Genomic DNA, 19,126 nt, shown 5'->3' on the forward strand with positions numbered 1-19,126 from the left:
GGTAAGCTTAAATAAAGCAGCCTAACAACAATGATCCCATGATAAGATAAATCCTCCTTTATAGTCCAGCAATACTGTTATACTTACTTATTAGTTATAACTACAAGATCAGCTCTGTCATTGTAACTAAGGGGAGCAAACTCCATGAATACATCAGTCTTAGAGTAACTACCACCCTTCAAGGAATTCAGAAGATAGTTCCCTCTGGCCATATAAGGGGAATAAGGCTGTAATCCCTGGAATTCAAAATTTAATTTTGTTACTGACTTCTGTTTATATCTGTTATATTTAGAACCTTTTAAGGCAAAGGTTTCATCAGTTTTGAAATATTCTGTGAGATTTACTGAACACATACCAAGTCTTTGTATTCATTTCTTTAACTTAAAGAACTTAAAACAATTATTTTTGTTTCTAATGAGACACGAAAATCAAGATTTAGGATATACTGTGTCAGGCCAACCATGATTCCACCTACCTGTGCTGAATTGCAACGGTCTTGATTTGAAATAATTATTGATATTATTTAATATAAATAGACTTTACCCTGTAAGGATTGATATATCTTGGTAGTCTCATCCTAACTATAAAACCTCCATCCATCTCTGCAGCCCTTAAATATGAAACAAATTTAAATATCAGTTGTGAAGGGAGATAATAGGTAACATTTTCCATATATTTAAAAATGTTATTCAATGAACACATGTTAAAATTTTGATTAAAGAAAATGGTAAGTCTTAATGCAATGTTGATTTTATAGAGATTAATAGGGAAAATAAAAAGAATTCTTGTACAATAAATACAACTGGTCTTTAGAATAATAACAAAATTGTGAAAAGAACACCTATCCGACTTGATTTAAAATTCTTAAAAAAAAGTTCTGAGAAAGAAAAGTATACATTGACAAGAAGTTTATAATTAATTGCAACATTTTAAAGTTCAATAAATTAATGAGTACCAAAAAAAGTCTCAACACTGCAAGTTGTGTCAATTTATCAGAATTATCAATAATAACATTGATTCTCTCATTTAGCCATTTTCTTATCACCTTAATTTTATCCACCAAACCTAAACCCACATCTTTTTATGTGCTACTTATATTTGAATTTATCTCTCTTATTTTTTCTTTAGTTAGTTATTTATACTTCAAACTTTGTTCCTTTGTTCTTACTTTTTTGTCTGTTTGTTATTTGTTCCTCAACTGTACATATTTATTGTAAATTATGCATGCTTATTTGTATACCAATGTTTCTACATAGGTTTAGCAGAATAAAGTACATAGTTACTTAAACGTGTTATTGTGCTATTTAAGGAGGTAGACCTAGGGTAAGGGACATAACTCATGAAATCAGTGATATGTTTGTATCATATCCAATTTCACCAAAGTCTGTCAAACTTTTGTTTGAAACAGAACAAAATTAATTCAAGTTAATAAGATGCTTACATAAGATGGATATAAAATGCTGAATACAAACGTTCCAATGATTTTTGAAGAGTTTGTGTCCCTTAACTCTTGGTCTACCTCCTTAAATAAAAAACATCAGATATTCCCTTTTCATTTTACTACAAAGTATTTTTCTAAATTGGAAGGGAGTTATGCAAATTAAGTATTATTGTTTAAGTTTTTGTCACCTGAAAAGATGTTTAGGCATTATTTAAAATATCATCTGTCTAATAAAATTATATACATCTATACAAAATGGCAAGATGATCAAATCATGATGTTCCAAGAGAAAACATACAACTCATCATATCCAAAATTAAATAATAATTGTTTGTGAATGAATTAACAAAAATAGAAATAAGACAAGACTATTGCAATTAGGCCTTCTATAAAAATAGAATTATTTTGATGCCTTTCTCATGTTTTAAGATTGTTGTTGTATTCATCTCAAATTCTTTCATTAACTACTGACCAACTTCCTTCTTACCTTCTAACTCCATCAAAAGCCATGCTAATAAGATCAAGTACACCACCAATAGGCTGGGTTATTAATCCTAGCAGACCTTTACCCATTCCCTTGAAAAACCCTTCAACACCATCTTCTGTAGCACCTAAAATGATCAAACAATAATCAGAAAACTGGTAGGTCTAGAGATTTAAGCTTGACTCAATGTCAAACTTGGAAAGAAGTTTGATCTAAGTGATATTTTACAATGTGTCAGTTGAATTTAACAAAAGTGTCTTAATAAACTTTCAGGTAGTAATGGTATTAATCAAGACACAACTGGCAAAACAAATGTTTTTTTCCAGCCATGATCGTAGTTTTCCATAGAAGAGCTGAGCTACTAAAGTACTACTATTCGTCGGATAGCAATTTTCATGGTTTTTGTGGGTGAGTCAAACCACAAAATTTGGTTCCTGACGAATAGTTGATTCCCATTGGTGTGTATACTGAAAACTTCAAAACCACGAAATCAAGAATCCATGAACTTGAATTTCTTCCCTGATCCATAAAAATTGGTATCCACGAATTAAAGTACTTTAACAATACCTAGAACTTTCCATACAATGGATTGTTAGATCATACTTGATACTTGATAGACACCCAGTCCAGCAAGAGCTAAGCTATGTAGAACTTACCATGCAAAGGATCCAGTACAATGCCTGTTAGACCATACTTGATACCAGACAGAAATCCCTGTCCAGCAAGAGCCAAGCTATGAGGGAGATCCTGTGGTGGTTGCTGTATACGTCTCTTCCTTTTCTGTTAAGTGATTAAAATATTTCATAAATTCAGTACAATGTGACAATAATTCAGAAATATGTTAATGACTTTCATATCATTTATCTTTTATCATTTATATCAAGGAGTCTCAAATTATACATTACAGAAACAAATGAAATATTTTCAACTTCATTATTTACATCTTGTCAATGCCTCTTAATCTATATATATTTATTCCTTCTTATTTCTATTTTTTTCAAGTTACATAAGAGTGAACATTTTTATGTATGAGAGCTCCAAATTGCATTTGCAGTCTAAATTTGCAACAACTGTTGTAAAAAAAACCTACTTTTCACTGACCTGTTGAAATACCTCATCAAATGACATATAAGCAAATGCATTTCCTAGTGAACCTGTCACTCTAGCTATGGAATTAGATGTTCCTCCTGAAAACAATGGTAAAATAACAGATACAATTAAACCTGTTAAAACATAGTCTCTATCAGGTGCTGTAAAGCAGTATCCTACAAATGACTGTATCTTTACAAAGGTTTGGTCATACTCTTGCACAAACATGACGTTACAAAGGTTGTCATGCTAAGTATACCCCCCACTTGTACAGGAAGTTGATATTGGATGACAAAAGTTGGTTAAAACTTACGCCATCTATATGATGCCACTCACCAAATTTTAAATCAATCCTTCCAATTGGAGCCCAGATAATTGGATGGAATTCTGATAGACAAGGTCATTCCAATATACCACTAGTTGAATGAAGGTATAATAATTTTTTACTACCTTATGATACAGGTAACATAATGACAACTAGTAGATATAAAACTGTAACTACCACTTACCAACAATATGTCCAACAGCACTCTGGAAACCTCTAGCAATATTTTCTGAAAAATTTTCATCTCCTCTGAGGGTGTCCTGAATAATATCAACTTAAAGACTACATTTACTAAGGCAAAATAAAAACCCACACATTTCATTTTAAAAAAAGTAGATGCTTGTGTATAATTTTGGCTTGAATATCCATGGTGAATATCCATGTGAATATCCATGGTGAATATCCATAAAATCATGAAGAGCTAATGCAACAGTTAGTAAAATTGTTAAAAGGTCAACAATCATAGAAATTATGGACAATGTCAAAATCTTTCTTCTGATTGTTTGCTACATTGTTAACGTAATGTCTGAGAAAAAAATCTTAATTTTTATGTTTTATCAAACATTGTAATGATATATCAAAAGGAAAGTTGTACCATGACTGGTTCATAGAAGAGGTCACTGATTCCAGTTGTTATATCTTTAAACAGACCATACGGGTTACCGAGCACATCCAGACCAAGTATTATCACATACAACTGCATAATCAACTGTTGTCGATAGTGGGCTATAGCTAATGACCACATCTGATCTTTTGTAATATGTAAACCTTTCTGTTCAAAATGGACCATTCTAAAAAAGGAAACAAATGCAAATACAGTCAACAAGACAAAAATATTAGACACTTACTCACTACTTTATTGAAGTTTCAAGCAAAAACTGAAAATTAATGTATGCTTTGCAAGATGAAAATTGAAAGAGATCAAACTCAGAACAGTGGGAGCAGTATGGACATACCATTTAAACTTAATACAATCCTTAATTTTGACTACAATTGAATATTTGACACAAGATAAGTATTTGACCAGAATCAAAGTGGCCCCTTACTCCTTAGTCAATAATCCCAGACCCCTTCCTTTGAGGATATGGTACCTTACTGTACTATTCCAGTAGCAATTCCTAAAATCAATCCTAGCCTTTCTTCTGTGGTATAGCACATAAAGTATGGCGAGGTAAAATGTAATTAATATTCATATATCTATCCTCAAATTACTATCCAGAAATGAAATGAGATGGTGATAATTATTACAGCATGACAGCATTACACAACTGCATTTATTTAGGTTGTATATAGATAATTCAATTAAACTTGTGAAGTTTTGAACCTTGTTTCCCTATCATGAAATTTGGTGCTTATCCAAGCTAGAAACTTCCTCAAATTAATAGCTCCAAGTTTTTATGAAAATTTTGTTATCAAACTGCAATTTTGTAAAAAAAAAATCAAAATTATATTAATAACCCAATTTACATTAATTATCTTAGATAAACTTACTTCAGTTCATTATCTTTAATCTCTGTAAGTGTAGCTCCAACAGAATTCCTGAGAAATTCCTTGATATCAGAAGCCAAGGATGGCTGCTCATCACCAGATGTATGTGGAGTACCCGAGAGGGAAAAACTGACATTTAACTGAAAATAAAACAATACAACAACAGGAATACTTTAATTCAACAATACGATTCACTTTGACAGTTTCTTTTTTTTTATTATGAGTTAGGTCAAACAAGATTTATCTTCATTTAGGGTTTGGTCAAGATAGATTTTATTTTGCTACATGATGTGTAAACAAGTACTAACAGATGTAGAACAGACAAAAAACTTACCTTGACTGGTGAAATCTTGAAAAATTCAAAGAAAATTCTATTTGGTTGACCAGAAGCCTAAAATTATAGAATATTCATTTTTATTTCCTATCAGATTATATTCAAGTATTTTCATTGGTTATAAAAATGGTCACATGACAAGCATTATACTGCAATATTATTTCTACCAGTCAATATCATTAGTCAATAAATTGATAATGCCTGCTTGTGACCATGCAGAAAAAAAGAGAGGAGCTGTTCATCTTTCCTGCTTAAGTTTTTTCCCAAAAGAAAAATTGTAATTTATAGTTCACATGATCTTAATTTCTATCAGTCAAATCAAACTAATCATTTTCACTTGTTGAATTAAATGTTTTTTGAATAAAATAAACATCATATATACTTATCATGAAGTGTTGACAGTCCTCAGGACAAAAATAAATTTTATAAATAATGCCAACTATATATACAGCGAAATGTGCCACATATCAAAATTTACACATGGTAATCATATGGTTATCATATGTTAATTTTTGCTTGGAAACATATGATAATTACATGTATATGTTTGTGAAAAATATTTGCTTATATAAGTCCAATGCATATGAAAATAATACATTGCAAACCATATGTTTCTCATGTACAGCACATATGGTTGTATGTTTCTTTAAACATTTTTTGGGTTTATGTGAAGAATGGTTTCCCTAACACCCATTCACTTACCATAACATCAGCCAGTTCATGAAGTGATTTCTGTGCCATCAGTAGGTCAGATCTTAATTTTTCACTCTACAATGTATAAACTATAATTATAATAGGTAGTTTAGGTTCAACTTATCAAACAGTTACACAGACAATCTTATTAACTGAATTTTTAACATTATTATTGGTAATAGATGGGTGTTAAATGCAATATTTTCAAAAAGTTTATGTTAATAAACCAAGTACATGTACTGTGATCTGAATTTTAGGGACTGTATATGTCCAAGTATGTTTGGCTTTCCAATTAAAACTGTGAATCCACTGGATTGAAATAATAAGAATGGAACATTATTAACCTAAAATGTTTTAATCTTCAAATTTAGATTCATTAACTGACACATTAAGTACTTAGTTAATATATGTGTTTAAAAGACAAAGACACAGCAGTTCAGTTTGACACAATAAAGGCAATATCATTAAAAAATTTCCAATTTTAGAATATTTTAAGTTTATAAAACATTAATCGTTTTCACTTAAATAAAACAGACTTCATTCAATCTATCCCTGTCAATGTCAGCCTGGTATGTTTTAGTAGATTAAAACCATATTAGTTATCATCAAACAAGATTAAGAGAAAGTAAAAGACAGACAGTAGAGAAAGATTATATTTCTTTGTTCTTTAAGGAACAGAATGAAGAAATGTAAAGGCTAAAGTTCTTATTGTGGTTTGTTACAACAAGTACAGTACCTGAACCGATCCATGCAACAAAAATTGTGATCAATCATCGATCACCGATCAGTTTCCAGTGTGTCATCAATCTGTCAAACAGATCCACTTAACTGGTGATCCCATCATTTGACCACAGAACAGTCAATGTATTTTACAGTTTTTGTTGTTTTCTTTGTCAGTTTTACACATATGTACATAATGTAATAGATTTAAACATCGATTTATACTTTTATTTTACATTCCTTTTATTTAAAACAGATCTTATGTCATTTTACATAACAAAACTGTGATGAGATCGGTCACCAGTCATCGATCCGTCAAATCGTTGCATGGATCAGTAAAAGGACTGTAACTAAGATAAATAGTTAAGCTACTTTACTGGGATATTTACATTCTATATTCTTTGGAAAAGAACTAAGCCATTATTTTTAGCATGTTCTACATTTCTCAGATGAGTAGACATTAACAAAAGAAGACAGTCTACAGAGACCAGATTAATTATCAAAACCAAGATGAATTTACACGTGTTCCATTACCCTGACTTGTATTTATAGCAAGTTGATATCAGACATCTATCAAAATTGCTTACAATGTATACCCTTCCTATATAAAGCCACATAACAAATTTGAAATTAATCCATCCATTGGATGGACGGAATGACAGACAAGGTGATTCTACTGGAATGAATTCATTAGAGTTCTGTATTATACTGCAGGATGACAATCAGTAGAATAACATACTCAATGTTTACATCAGGTATAATACATGAAAGCCAAAGATGATTTGATTTATAGTTAACACATTCATTGTTATATGCTTTGTAAGAATAAAGAATAATTTTACAACAGGTTTTTTTAATTATTTTTTTCTAAACCCCGTGGTTACTAATTAGATCTCTACACCACAGAGAGTCAGTCATGTGAAAAGTGCAATCCATCTTAAGTCAAAATATCAAGCAGTGATCAAATGTATATCTCTGCAAGCTAAGTTAATCAAACAATAATCTTACTCCAAGTAATGTCTGAAAGAGTGTTAAAGCAAATTGTTTCCATGAGAATAAAAGGTGCAAAAACTCCAATTAAAAGGAGATTCTCTGAAAATAATGTATGACATTTTTTTTCTCTGAAAAATGAGAGTTAGGATATTACATACAAACAAAAAATCAAGAAACAGATAGATTTTATATCTTTACTGAACATTTACTTTTTGAAATAATATTAAACCTGGTATTATGGTGAAGTTTATCATACTAGTCTTATGACAATACAGCTATTTTTAGAAATCAAAGTGCTGTTAGTACAGGAGGTTTTTGATCCTTGTGAAAAATTGTAGCAGAATTTCAAACATTATTGTAATACATGATGTGTAAATGAGACTATAACAATAAATAAGCATTTCCCATATTGTATACAATTAGTTTTTTTTTTTATGTGTACAAACTGAATGTCAATCTTTACTACCGATTTTAGAGACATAATATGTAAATCAATAGTAAACAGTATCCAACTTCACACAAATTTATACATTTTGTTACAGTTCATCTTTTCTATACCTGTCCAAAAATCAGTTTGCAATTTCATTCAAAACACTGCTAAAGAAACTAATTTCCTAGATATACATTAAATTAAAACATAGACACTGTTTATCAGTCAATTTTACTTTGTTAAAATTACTACTCTTCAATAATAAAATATTGATGAAAGGATGAAGATGTTGACTTATAATTACAACATACTTAACCATAAAATGCTTGTTGACACATTCTACTAGTATTATTTCTAAATGCAAATTTATTTCTAGTCATCTTTCAAAACTAAAAGAAGTCCCTCAAATTTACATATGATTTAAATTTGTTTGCAGCATATAGATAGAATATTATAAAGCTGAATTATGACCTAAAACATGTTACTGATTTTAAAAGAGGTATCGAATGATATTAAAGGAATAACAATGAAGCTATATTTTGTGTTGTGTTCAGAAATAGTAGGGAAGTTTCACAGTAATGAATTGGTGATGCAATGTATTTCAATCCTTAAGGATCAAAATCTGTCTGAATTTAAAACAGTTTTCTACAGTGTTATGAGTAACTAAAGTTGAACCTCGATGTGTCCAACTTGGATTGGTCGAAATCTCGGATAACTCGAGCTAGTTACAAAGTCCCAGCAAAACTTCCCTTACTCCAATACAATTTTACCTTGGATGACTTGAACTCAGAAGAATCGAAACCTCAGATAACTCAAGGTAATCAATCAATCCCATCAACAGGACTTTGAGGTTAATTAACCCTGATGTCTCTAAGTCAACTAATTAGTCGGAAAACTGATTGCTTTATTACAAACCATGATCCAAGTGTGTTTTAACAACAATTAGCGTGGCTTTGAAAATGAATTTGTTGACACTTTTTATGGTTTGATTTGTTTATTTCATTAATTTAAAATTGTGTGTGTTGTTAAAAGAAATGAATTTTATTAATTACACGTCAGAATTTACACTAACAGTCTAATAGTGATATCGGATATTTTGATATTTATAATTTAAAAAAAAAAATACTGATAAATTGTAATGGTATCTGAATATTTAATGAAACATCATACAGACAATAGTAAGGGTTTTTCAACGACTACATTTGTTTCGTTAGTGAATTTGAAATTTTATTGTAATATTGTAGAGCACATGGTTTGATGATACTCCTGATTGTGAATCAAAGAAAGCAGCATGTTATGAACTATGATGTTTTTGATATAGAATAAAGTGGAAAAAACACTCGGTGCCGTTCAGTATTATATACGAAGCACCGTGTAAAGTGGAGTACATGTACATGTACAAGCACAACAAATGATGTAAGTACAGAAACAATCATGGACCAAACTACTAGTATTTCCGGTTCGGATTACTCGAATCTCAGACAACTCGAACAATTTTGCATGGTCCCTTCAACTTCGACTTGACGAGGCTCGACTGTATATCAATATATATAATAGATTACCTCTGATGGTTCTTTCTGGAACAGTGATGAGAAGACATCCTGGATAGATACAATAAATCCCCAGTCCAACTGTAGGTTTAACTCCTGAAGTATTATCTGGAATTGTCTAAAAGAAAACATTCCATCAACCCCAGAAATAAAGTACATCAATTAGTTCAAACTTTCATTTAAGCCTTAGTCAGCACAATTATTAATTTATAGATAACTATGAGACAGCTGTCAGACAATTAAATTTGACTGAGATTCATGATTAAGGTAAACCAAACGTAAAACATGGAGTATCTTTTTTGGTCACCCTGCAAATTAATATAAAAATGTATCAAATCACCAAATCACCATTTTCAAATGGTTTTTTTTTTGTTGTAAGGAATGAATATTATTCCATCAAAATATTTCCTTGAGATTTAAAACAATAAACTTATGTTTTTAACGTTAAACCCATCAGCGATGGGTGCCTAATTATCATGATTATAGATAAAAGACACAATTGTCATATCTATGGTTTAAAATCTGACTTATTTTAGTAATGTTTCCCGATAACTGCTAATGGGCATTGATATTAGTTTTACCACACATTTCAAAAGAGAGACATACACAAGGAGAAAGATTATTAATTTTAATACTAAGATTATCACCTGAAAGTATCAATATTGTTCTCTGGAACCTGTCTCCTTATCATACCAAACTCAAGGAATGGTTTAGGGCCTTTCTTTTTAACTATATACATAGGTATAGGTGAGGAGTACAGAGCAGTCTGAAAGTATGCATCCTGAAGCTGGTTATCTATCTGAATCTTGTGAACTTTGGCATGTATGAATGTCTGATGTTCTGATTTACTGTAATGGAACATTAATCCAGGGGGACAAACTCTCCTTAGTTCTCCCATGTAAGGTTTCATCATTCTAAGCTTAGTGACATCACTGAAATCAACCTGGAGAAAAAAATCTACATCATACAAACAATTGTAACATAATTAATTGCGAAAGTCTGTAAAAAGGTATAAGAAGTAAGGCCATATACAATAAATTTCTTGGTCCTCATGTCCTCCTTCATCTCTTCTGAGGGTGCCTCTTTGCCTTTTTTTACCAAAATAATGAAAGGGTCAAAGCAGAAAATCACCTCCCTCATAAATTTTGTGTATTTCATGCAATATAAAAAGCCGCCTCATAAGATTTTTGGACAATAAAATGGAAAAGAAATTATCACCTTCCTCCTTCCTCAATGTCTATGAAAAGTGGCCTGAGAACCAAAGAATTCACTTTGTATGGCCTTAAGTTTAATCAATAAAATCATAGGTAAATGGATGTTATAAACAAGCTTTGCTGAGCACAGGATGATATAACCACAGACAATTGAACTCTGGGACAAGTTATTAATTTTTGACACATATACACATGGGGACTTAAAGTTCTGAACTGGTTTGGATACAGAATTGCACATTATTTTGAAATTCAATTTTAGTAAAAAGTTCTGCTTTCAGAATGCTTTCATGAATCTTTTTTGCATCCCCATTACCAAAAAGACAGTTAATGATACAGTAAATTTGCTAAGCATACTTCTTAAACCCCTTGTAAAGAGAAATAATTAACAAATAAATTCATTGAAATCAGATGAAAAGTAAAAAAAAAAAATAGTCTTCCAAAAATGATGTTCTAAGCCCCACTGAAACCTTGTTACTTAAAAATATTGAGAAATAATCCAATACTGTTTTACAGATATGGACTTCCAAAAAAAAAATCCAATGAAAAAAAGTTCAAAAATAGACCAAAAGTTAAAAGTTGTTTTTTTTAGGTGTGCCCCCTTTTGACACCTTATAACTAAAAAACAGTAAGAGAAATCAGAGATATGATTGAGAGGCACAGGCAGGGATTTTTATAAAGAATCCAATAAAAAAAAACTTATATTAAAAAGGGGGAGAGGGTTACTTAGGATGTAGCCCAATTATGCCCCATTTTGACTGAAAATGACAAATGAAATTTTAAATCTCTAAAAATATCTTAACACAAAATTTCATAAGAAAGAGTAATCAAGGGAACCGAAGTTATAGTGGTAATAAAAAGAATGTAATCAGGGACAAAGATAAGACATGGAAAAGAGACATATACAACAAAGAACATAAAGTAACTAAAATCATACATACAAAGTAACAAAAGCAAATGAGCAACCTGGACTCCACTAAAAACTGGGAGCATGGACCAGGTGCACCGGTAGGGTAAGCATCCTCTGCTTTTCTAGAAACACCCGCTGAGTTGCTCATAAAAAGTCAAGTCTGGGGTAGACGAAAGAGGAAAGGAAAACTATGACACGTTGCATATGGATACACTGTAACGATCTACAAGTTCATGATGATGACCAAAAACTTTTGTACTGATGGCTCTGTTCCAGAAACATATTTGTTAGAATTCTAGCGTTATGCAAAAAGTCTGTGTAGCCTCTGCAAGCTCTGGCATAATGTATAAAACGTGACATGAACACTCCATACACAGGTGCTGAAGGGATGTTGCCAAAGATGAAAGGAAAATTCACAATTTTGAATGAAAAGTCATCATGTTTGTCGTAAAGTTTGGTCAATAGTTTTCCTTTACCATCAATTTCTAAGTGTAGGTCAAGATATGAGGCTGACCTAACAGTGTCTGTAGTATCCTTTATCTCAAGTTTTTTGGGGTAGATGCGATGTATCAAATCTCCAAAATTAGGATTGTTTAAAGATAATACATCATCGATATAGCGGAAACCGACATTAAGGGATCTAGCTAAATGATATTGTTTGATTCCTACATACTCCCAAACTTTGTTTGAAGGATTATAGTGACAAATGACAGCAGCATAACAATATAGGACCACATTTTTTGCAGTTGTATGAAAAATCAAAAGCATGATTCCCCTGTCAAATATATCAGTTATTGTTCATTAATCAGCATCACTTATGAAATGTATCCTTCTTTTCTGATGAAAATATGAAGAAAGTTTTCCCAAATGATCTTTAAAGTTTTCATACTAATATCATCAAGTCATTTATGGAAACTTATAGAAGTATAGTCTCTGAACTTTTACCTCAATTCTGTCCTCTAAGCTAGCATGCTCTACTGCATGATTCCATTTGTCCTCTAACCATGTCACTAATGTTACATCGTCCAACATTTTCCACTTGTTTTTAACCTCTATTTCCCATAGAGCTGGAGAGCTACTAATACTGACAAAGGCCACTTCTTCTTGAGCTTTGTTTATCACAGAAACACCAATACCCGACAGAGAAAGAAGGAATACATAATTGGCTTGCTCACCTTCTGTCATCTGAAATTATTCCAAACAATACCATTAAAATTTCTGAATACTCAAAGAAAAAAAAAAGACCATGAATATTTGGATTGTCCTCCCATGCTAACATATTATCACTGAACTCTTTCAAATAAAAAATAGTGAAAAATATGAAAAAAACAAAAAAAACAAACATACATGCAAGACAAATTCAAACTAATTATGAATATAGTAACTTACGCTCTCACAGAAAAAAAAAATCTGAGAAGTTGCCCAATAGTAAAGTTAAGACTGTTTAATTGATCAAACTTTATAATGTTCACTTAAGACAAAGACAAACCACACTGTTTTACAGAAGAACTATAAGGTTGTTACTTATGTTGTATAGAAATTTAGCATAGGTTACAGGGCATTGACCTTAGGCTAGGAAGACAAGAAGGTCTACATGTTCCAGGTAGATTTGCAAATAGTTGGTTCAGAAGCTCCCAAAAGAATGCTTAGAATTCCTATGCCAGGGGCAGGGAATGTTTGATATACTCTGGCACTGTGCTGAAATCAAAATGTGCTAAGTTGCACTGGTTTTAGTCATACAACCGACAAGAATTTCTATGATTTCCGTATGGATATATAATAGCTTATGTTATGGGGAGAATTTTTTTTCAGCAGCAACAGAAATTAGACATCTGAACCATATTTGCCAGCTTCAATGGCATATCTAAGTAAGGATTTTATCTTGAGTAGAGAAATCAATAGAAAGGGAAAGATTTGAAGAAAATGGTCAGAAAACATTTAACCTAGCCAAAAAACCTTATCAATTTGATCTTACATTCTGAGAGTTACATTTTCTTTTCATTGTATAAGAACATCAAAACAGAAAACAAAATTATATTAAAAAAAACTACAGGTACTTATATACAGATCTAATCATAATAGATGAATAAAAAACTATCCCTTGGAACAAAAATGTTATCCCCTTTCACACAAATACCACAAACACCAAAACACAGAATACATTTTAAAGTTAGTCTGTGAAGTAAAATCCACTATGTGAAAGAAAACTGTTTAGATTTTAAGAAAAAACGGAATCATTCCTTCATATCAATTGTTAATCTGTCATTACAATTCAAATACTATAAATAAAAGGACTCTCAAATAATAAAAATAATTTAAAAAATACATGTCATCAATGTACATAGAAAACCATATAAGTATTATACAAAACTGATATCAACTTAATACAAAGCAGTGTAATATAACTACAGTGCTCGAAGTTATTTGCTTAAGAGTATAATACAATAGAGTTACCTCCCATTCAGTGATCAAACAATCACAAAAAATGTCAACTACATACTACACCAAAATATACATTTTTATAAAATATCACTAGTAGTTTACCATAAAACCACTAGTTACTAGCCGACTTTGCTGCAAACTATTTCAACATTACGCTATGTAAAAATAATGGGAGATAACTCCTGTGATACTACCTTGATTCCTTTTCCAAACTGATGGGTCTCAGTCAAATTACCAACATGGCTCTACGTAAAGTGCAACATAATGTCATAAAGCAAACAAAGCAACACATATATATAAATATATATAAAACATGAACTGTCATGCAGCATGCAGTTAGTATAAAATATTTCTAGAAAAGGGACAGGGTCTAGGAACAAGAAAACACAAATTTCTTTATTGAATACTGCCAAATAATTCCACTATGCAAAGTTACACTGACAATGAGAAATTAGTTAAATGATATATATATATGCATTAGTATGAGGTTCATTCTAATGCTCACACAGACCAAACTGCTACACATTAATTTTTTGGGACTTCACATGACTTTCAATTAATCATGTAAACATTTTTTTGCAAATTTCACCTGAATCAAACTTTTCCATGAGTATTGCATAAACATTTCAGATAGTTTGCACAAAAACAATTCTTCAAGACAGATCCATATTTGCAAAAAGAATTTCAGGAGCATATGGGGAGGTGCCTTGGTAACATGTAAAATTGTTTCCACTAACTTGCAAAGCTACTACCAATCATGTGATTTCTATAAATAAAAGGAATATGAAAACATTTCTAATTATGTTATCATGATATGTTTTACCTTGTACAAAAAGTGAAAAGGAGGGCAAAAACAAACAAATTCAAAATAAAGTATTCAAAATTACAATGTAATAATATATATAATTACCAGTCTAGCTGTCTCAGCTATAGCCTTATCACAGGTAAATAAAACAACTCTTTGTTGGCCATCTAGGAACGACACCCAGTATATTGTCATCTTGTAGGATTTGGTCTTCAACTTCACCTGATGGCGAGGGCTGTCTATAGAATCTAATACATCACTGTCATCTGTAACAACACAAAAAATGTAGATTAAACATCCAATGGCAGATAAGTCATGCATTTCAGGACAAGAACATTTTGTAAACCCAACAGACCCTGCTTTGTTCTAGACTGAAACAATGAGCCAGCTTTTTATGTGCTAGCACACAGGAGCATCAGCCTGCAGGAAGGCATGCCATCCAAAGCCAACCAGTATCATTCTAGCTCATGTATACACTGTGCTTAGCACTGAAGCAGTGACTTCTGACTTTAAAGTCTTTGGTACGAATGTGTCAGGATTCCAATCAATTCAACACAAAAGCAAGAATGCTACATCTAGACAACAAATGGGGTAAAAAATAAATTGAACAAGTGCATTACAAATGCAATTCTTTTATTCTATTTTGCATGTAAATTTCCTCAGTAACTAACACTTTTGAAAAAGACAGACAAACCAATTTAAATAATGTTGTTTATCATACTGTTACCAACCATCTGGACTGCTATCCACTCTGTTACTATCTCTATAGTTGTATGTATCTGCTACTGGTACCAGTTGAACAGATAGATTTTTACAATCATAGCTATCCTAAGAAAACAAAATAACTTGTATGAATAATCCTCTAAGTTACTTTTTGTTACATACCATCAATGACTAAAACATTGTGATGATCAGTAGATATATACAAGGAGTTATACAATCATGTCTACTTTTGACTATGCATTATTGCAAACACTTAAAAATGTATAAATAAATTTTTGAATATTTTGATGTATGACTATATAAGTAATTTGAAATGTTTCAGTGAGCATAATACATAATTAAGATGAAGATTTTGTAATTTTATGACCAGTTTTAATCCATAAGAACCTTGGTTATATCTAATTCTAGATCCTTATTATTGGACCCTCCATAAACATTCCACATTAACTTCCTGGTTCCAGCTGGTTCATCCCATGTGTACAGTACAGACTGATCAGCTCCTAATACAGTCATCTGATGCTGGTTACTACAAATAGAAAAATATAAAATTTACTTCCTGGTCCCTGCTAAGCATATCAATAAACTTTTTTAAAAGAGGAAAAGGAGATGGTTTGAATCGCTCATATAAATCACGGAAATGGTTACCATGACAACAAAGAATACTGTTAGCAAGCTCAGTATATGAGATATGATACCACCTGCTCTGCTTTTTACAATCTACTTACACTCAAAATAATCACTTGTTTTTTTTTTCTTCTATTCACATAAATGAATGCTTTGATCTTCGAAATTTAGAGAAACAAGATTTTTTGTGCATGCATCTCATGTTTTGTCAATTTATTTTCTATGCTTGCTGTCCAAAAGCCTTTAATTGTGGTACATTATATACGAATAACAGACTTACCACTGATGTATAACAATAAAGACATCTTCACAAAGGTTTTCTATCCTGACAGGAGAATCCCCGACATCATAGTCAGTAAATGTAATGGATCGTGGAGATTCTATTCCTCCAGACACTGATACACATAATGCTCTCTGAAATTTATTTATTTCAACAATTGGAAGACACAGTAACAATGACCTTATTTTATTTCCATTTTAAAAACTAAAGTATCATGAAAAACATTGATGAGGATATTAAATTGTTTTCAATTTCATGTACATGTACCATAAAACTGACCTTTGGACCATGGAATTTCATTCAAAATTCTTCCTAATGGTAGTGCACAATTGGCAACACTGATACATAAGAAAGTGGATACAAATATAATTTTAACAACCAGTACTCCCATGCCAGTCACTTCATATTAACTTAAGTCAAAACAAACTTTTATAATGTGAGTTACTTGAATAATTCCATGTTCCCATGTTCCTCAGATATACATTGAAATTGTTTCACAAAGGATTGCTTCATTCTATGATCAAAAAGTTGGTGATGTCTTTCAAAAGATTTCAACTAAATGTATCACTATAACACATTTGGCATGCCTTTTCTGACATGTTTTAGGTTAACATGTATTGTAACAAGACAAAAACACCATTTGAATGGAATGCTTATTCTAAAAGTTTCCAAAGTATTTTTACCACATTCCGGTGAATGCTGAATGTTTCTTAAAAAATTTCAAACTATAACATTTTATCAGCAATGCATTACAAATGCATTATATGAGAACCTAACATATCATTGGTAACTAATGCCTATGATTGAGTCACACCCTTCAATTTAACAACCAGTTATTGAAGTATTTACATCATGACCATGGTCTGTCTACTTACCCCATTCTCCATCCTGAGAACTGTATTATGGACAACATTGATGAGGAAATAGGATGATGCTATGTTACTGTTCTCATACTTTATACAGATCTTCCCATTGTCCGTACAGGGCCAAAATGGACTGCACTTTATAACAGAAGATATCAAAATGTTAGTAGATAATGTGGAAGTACTTTTATTCGTGGATACCAATTTTCGTGGATTAGGGAAGAAACACAAGTCTGTGGATTCTTGAATTCGTGGTTTAGAGGCTTTCAGAATACACATCAATGAAAATCTCCTTTTCGATGGGAACCAAATTTCGTGGATTAGCCCTCCCACAAAAACGATGAAAAAATTGGTACCCCACAAACAATAGTACTTTTACAGTATATATATCAATCCACAATCTACTTGAACTTAGCTTTTACTCTGAGTGTCCATTGATAAATTAACACTTACATAATAACAATCCCTATTTATACTTCTTGGTTATTTAGTAGACATGTATACTTGTAAACTTTCTTTCTTTAATACCATATAAAATACAGAAAGAAGGTAAACTGATCCAGTTTGGACATTTACTTATAATGTATCAATCCTACCTGTCCTTTTTTGATATAATCCCACAGATCCTTCTCCTCATTTTCCTCCATATAACCTAGGTTCTGAGAGGATTTGTTGATGACCAGGAAGAATGGTGTGATTGTCACTATCCTACTTAGTTTTAGATGGGACCACTGACACTGTAGTAATAGCTGAAACATGTGTAAATAGGTAATGAAGAAAACTAATTTCATTCAGACAATGTTTTTGTCATTTTTTCTTTAATTTTTACACTAACTGCATTTTTCTTTCTTGTATTAAAACACATCATTGAGGTAATAAAAAGTATCTAAATGATGAAGCAAAAAAGTGTTCAGTCTACATTACTACCATTCAAAGCTAAAGATCTACAAGGTTCAGGAAATAAGACATTATGGTTTCTTTAAGATTTTTTTTTTAAATGATAATAACATTGTGGCATAATGGACATTTATTTTTTTACCTTGTCTTCAAGAAGACATGTGTAAAACTACAAAATATGTGAGCCATCATTTAATTGTTCAACCCCGAGTTAAATGACCCTATATTTTATTTTCCTCACCTTGCGGTAACAGATGACAGCTCCAGATTAACTCACCCTATATTTCATCTTTCTCTCTTTGTGATAACAGATGACAGCTCCAGATTAACTCACCCTATATTTCATCTTTCTCTCTTTGTGATAACAGATGACAGCTCCAGATTAACTCACCCTATATTTCATCTTTCTCTCTTTGTGATAACAGATGACAACTCCAGAGTTACCAATGGTATCCATAGAAAATGACTGAGACCATCTGGAATCATTGATTCTTATCTTGGCCTGAAAGAAATACAGCAAAATATTTTAAAATACAATTTCCTAGGTCTAATAAACCGTGTTCAATCAGAATCATAAATTTTTTACACAAAATAACATACAGAAAAGTAACAGACAAAAATCAATTCACACAGAATAACATACAGAAAAGTAACAGACAAAAATCAATTTAAAAGCAAAACAGAAATTTATTTAACTTAACCATACAATGAAGAATGTTTATCTCATTAAACAAGTGGAAAAAAAATCCACAAGACAATTAATTAAGATGTTCCTAAAAGAGCAGTTACATTGGACTGGTTGGCAATAACAGTACTTGAAGTGA

At 31.4% G+C, this 19,126-nt stretch overlaps 1 protein-coding gene across 13 annotated transcripts in view; it reads right to left on the reverse strand.

Annotated features, from left to right (window-relative positions):
- Nucleotides 1–19,126, reverse strand: part of LOC148615293 (intermembrane lipid transfer protein VPS13A-like) — a 98,573-nt gene that overhangs the window by 6,689 nt on the left and 72,758 nt on the right. For 10 of the 13 annotated variants that reach the window (XM_088590110.1, XM_088590113.1, XM_088590119.1 and 7 more), the window contains 21 exons: nucleotides 18,694–18,804; nucleotides 18,002–18,154; nucleotides 17,418–17,543; nucleotides 16,543–16,676; nucleotides 16,026–16,164; nucleotides 15,647–15,743; nucleotides 15,021–15,181; nucleotides 14,305–14,355; nucleotides 12,614–12,853; nucleotides 10,195–10,490; nucleotides 9,560–9,665; nucleotides 5,864–5,929; nucleotides 5,162–5,218; nucleotides 4,831–4,967; nucleotides 3,935–4,130; nucleotides 3,524–3,599; nucleotides 3,027–3,112; nucleotides 2,582–2,705; nucleotides 1,929–2,052; nucleotides 544–610; nucleotides 88–236 (listed from right to left, as the gene is read on the reverse strand). In XM_088590110.1, coding sequence (XP_088446236.1) covers nucleotides 88–236; nucleotides 544–610; nucleotides 1,929–2,052; nucleotides 2,582–2,705; nucleotides 3,027–3,112; nucleotides 3,524–3,599; nucleotides 3,935–4,130; nucleotides 4,831–4,967; nucleotides 5,162–5,218; nucleotides 5,864–5,929; nucleotides 9,560–9,665; nucleotides 10,195–10,490; nucleotides 12,614–12,853; nucleotides 14,305–14,355; nucleotides 15,021–15,181; nucleotides 15,647–15,743; nucleotides 16,026–16,164; nucleotides 16,543–16,676; nucleotides 17,418–17,543; nucleotides 18,002–18,154; nucleotides 18,694–18,804 — 2,696 coding nt within the window. The other 3 variants (XM_088590111.1, XM_088590116.1, XM_088590118.1) reach the window with 3 other exon arrangements.

Source organism: Perna viridis, chromosome 6 (assembly GCF_037379345.1).
Source record: "Perna viridis isolate PV_CMFRI_1.1 ecotype Kerala chromosome 6, ASM3737934v1, whole genome shotgun sequence".
Lineage (NCBI taxonomy): Eukaryota > Metazoa > Mollusca > Bivalvia > Mytilida > Mytilidae > Perna > Perna viridis.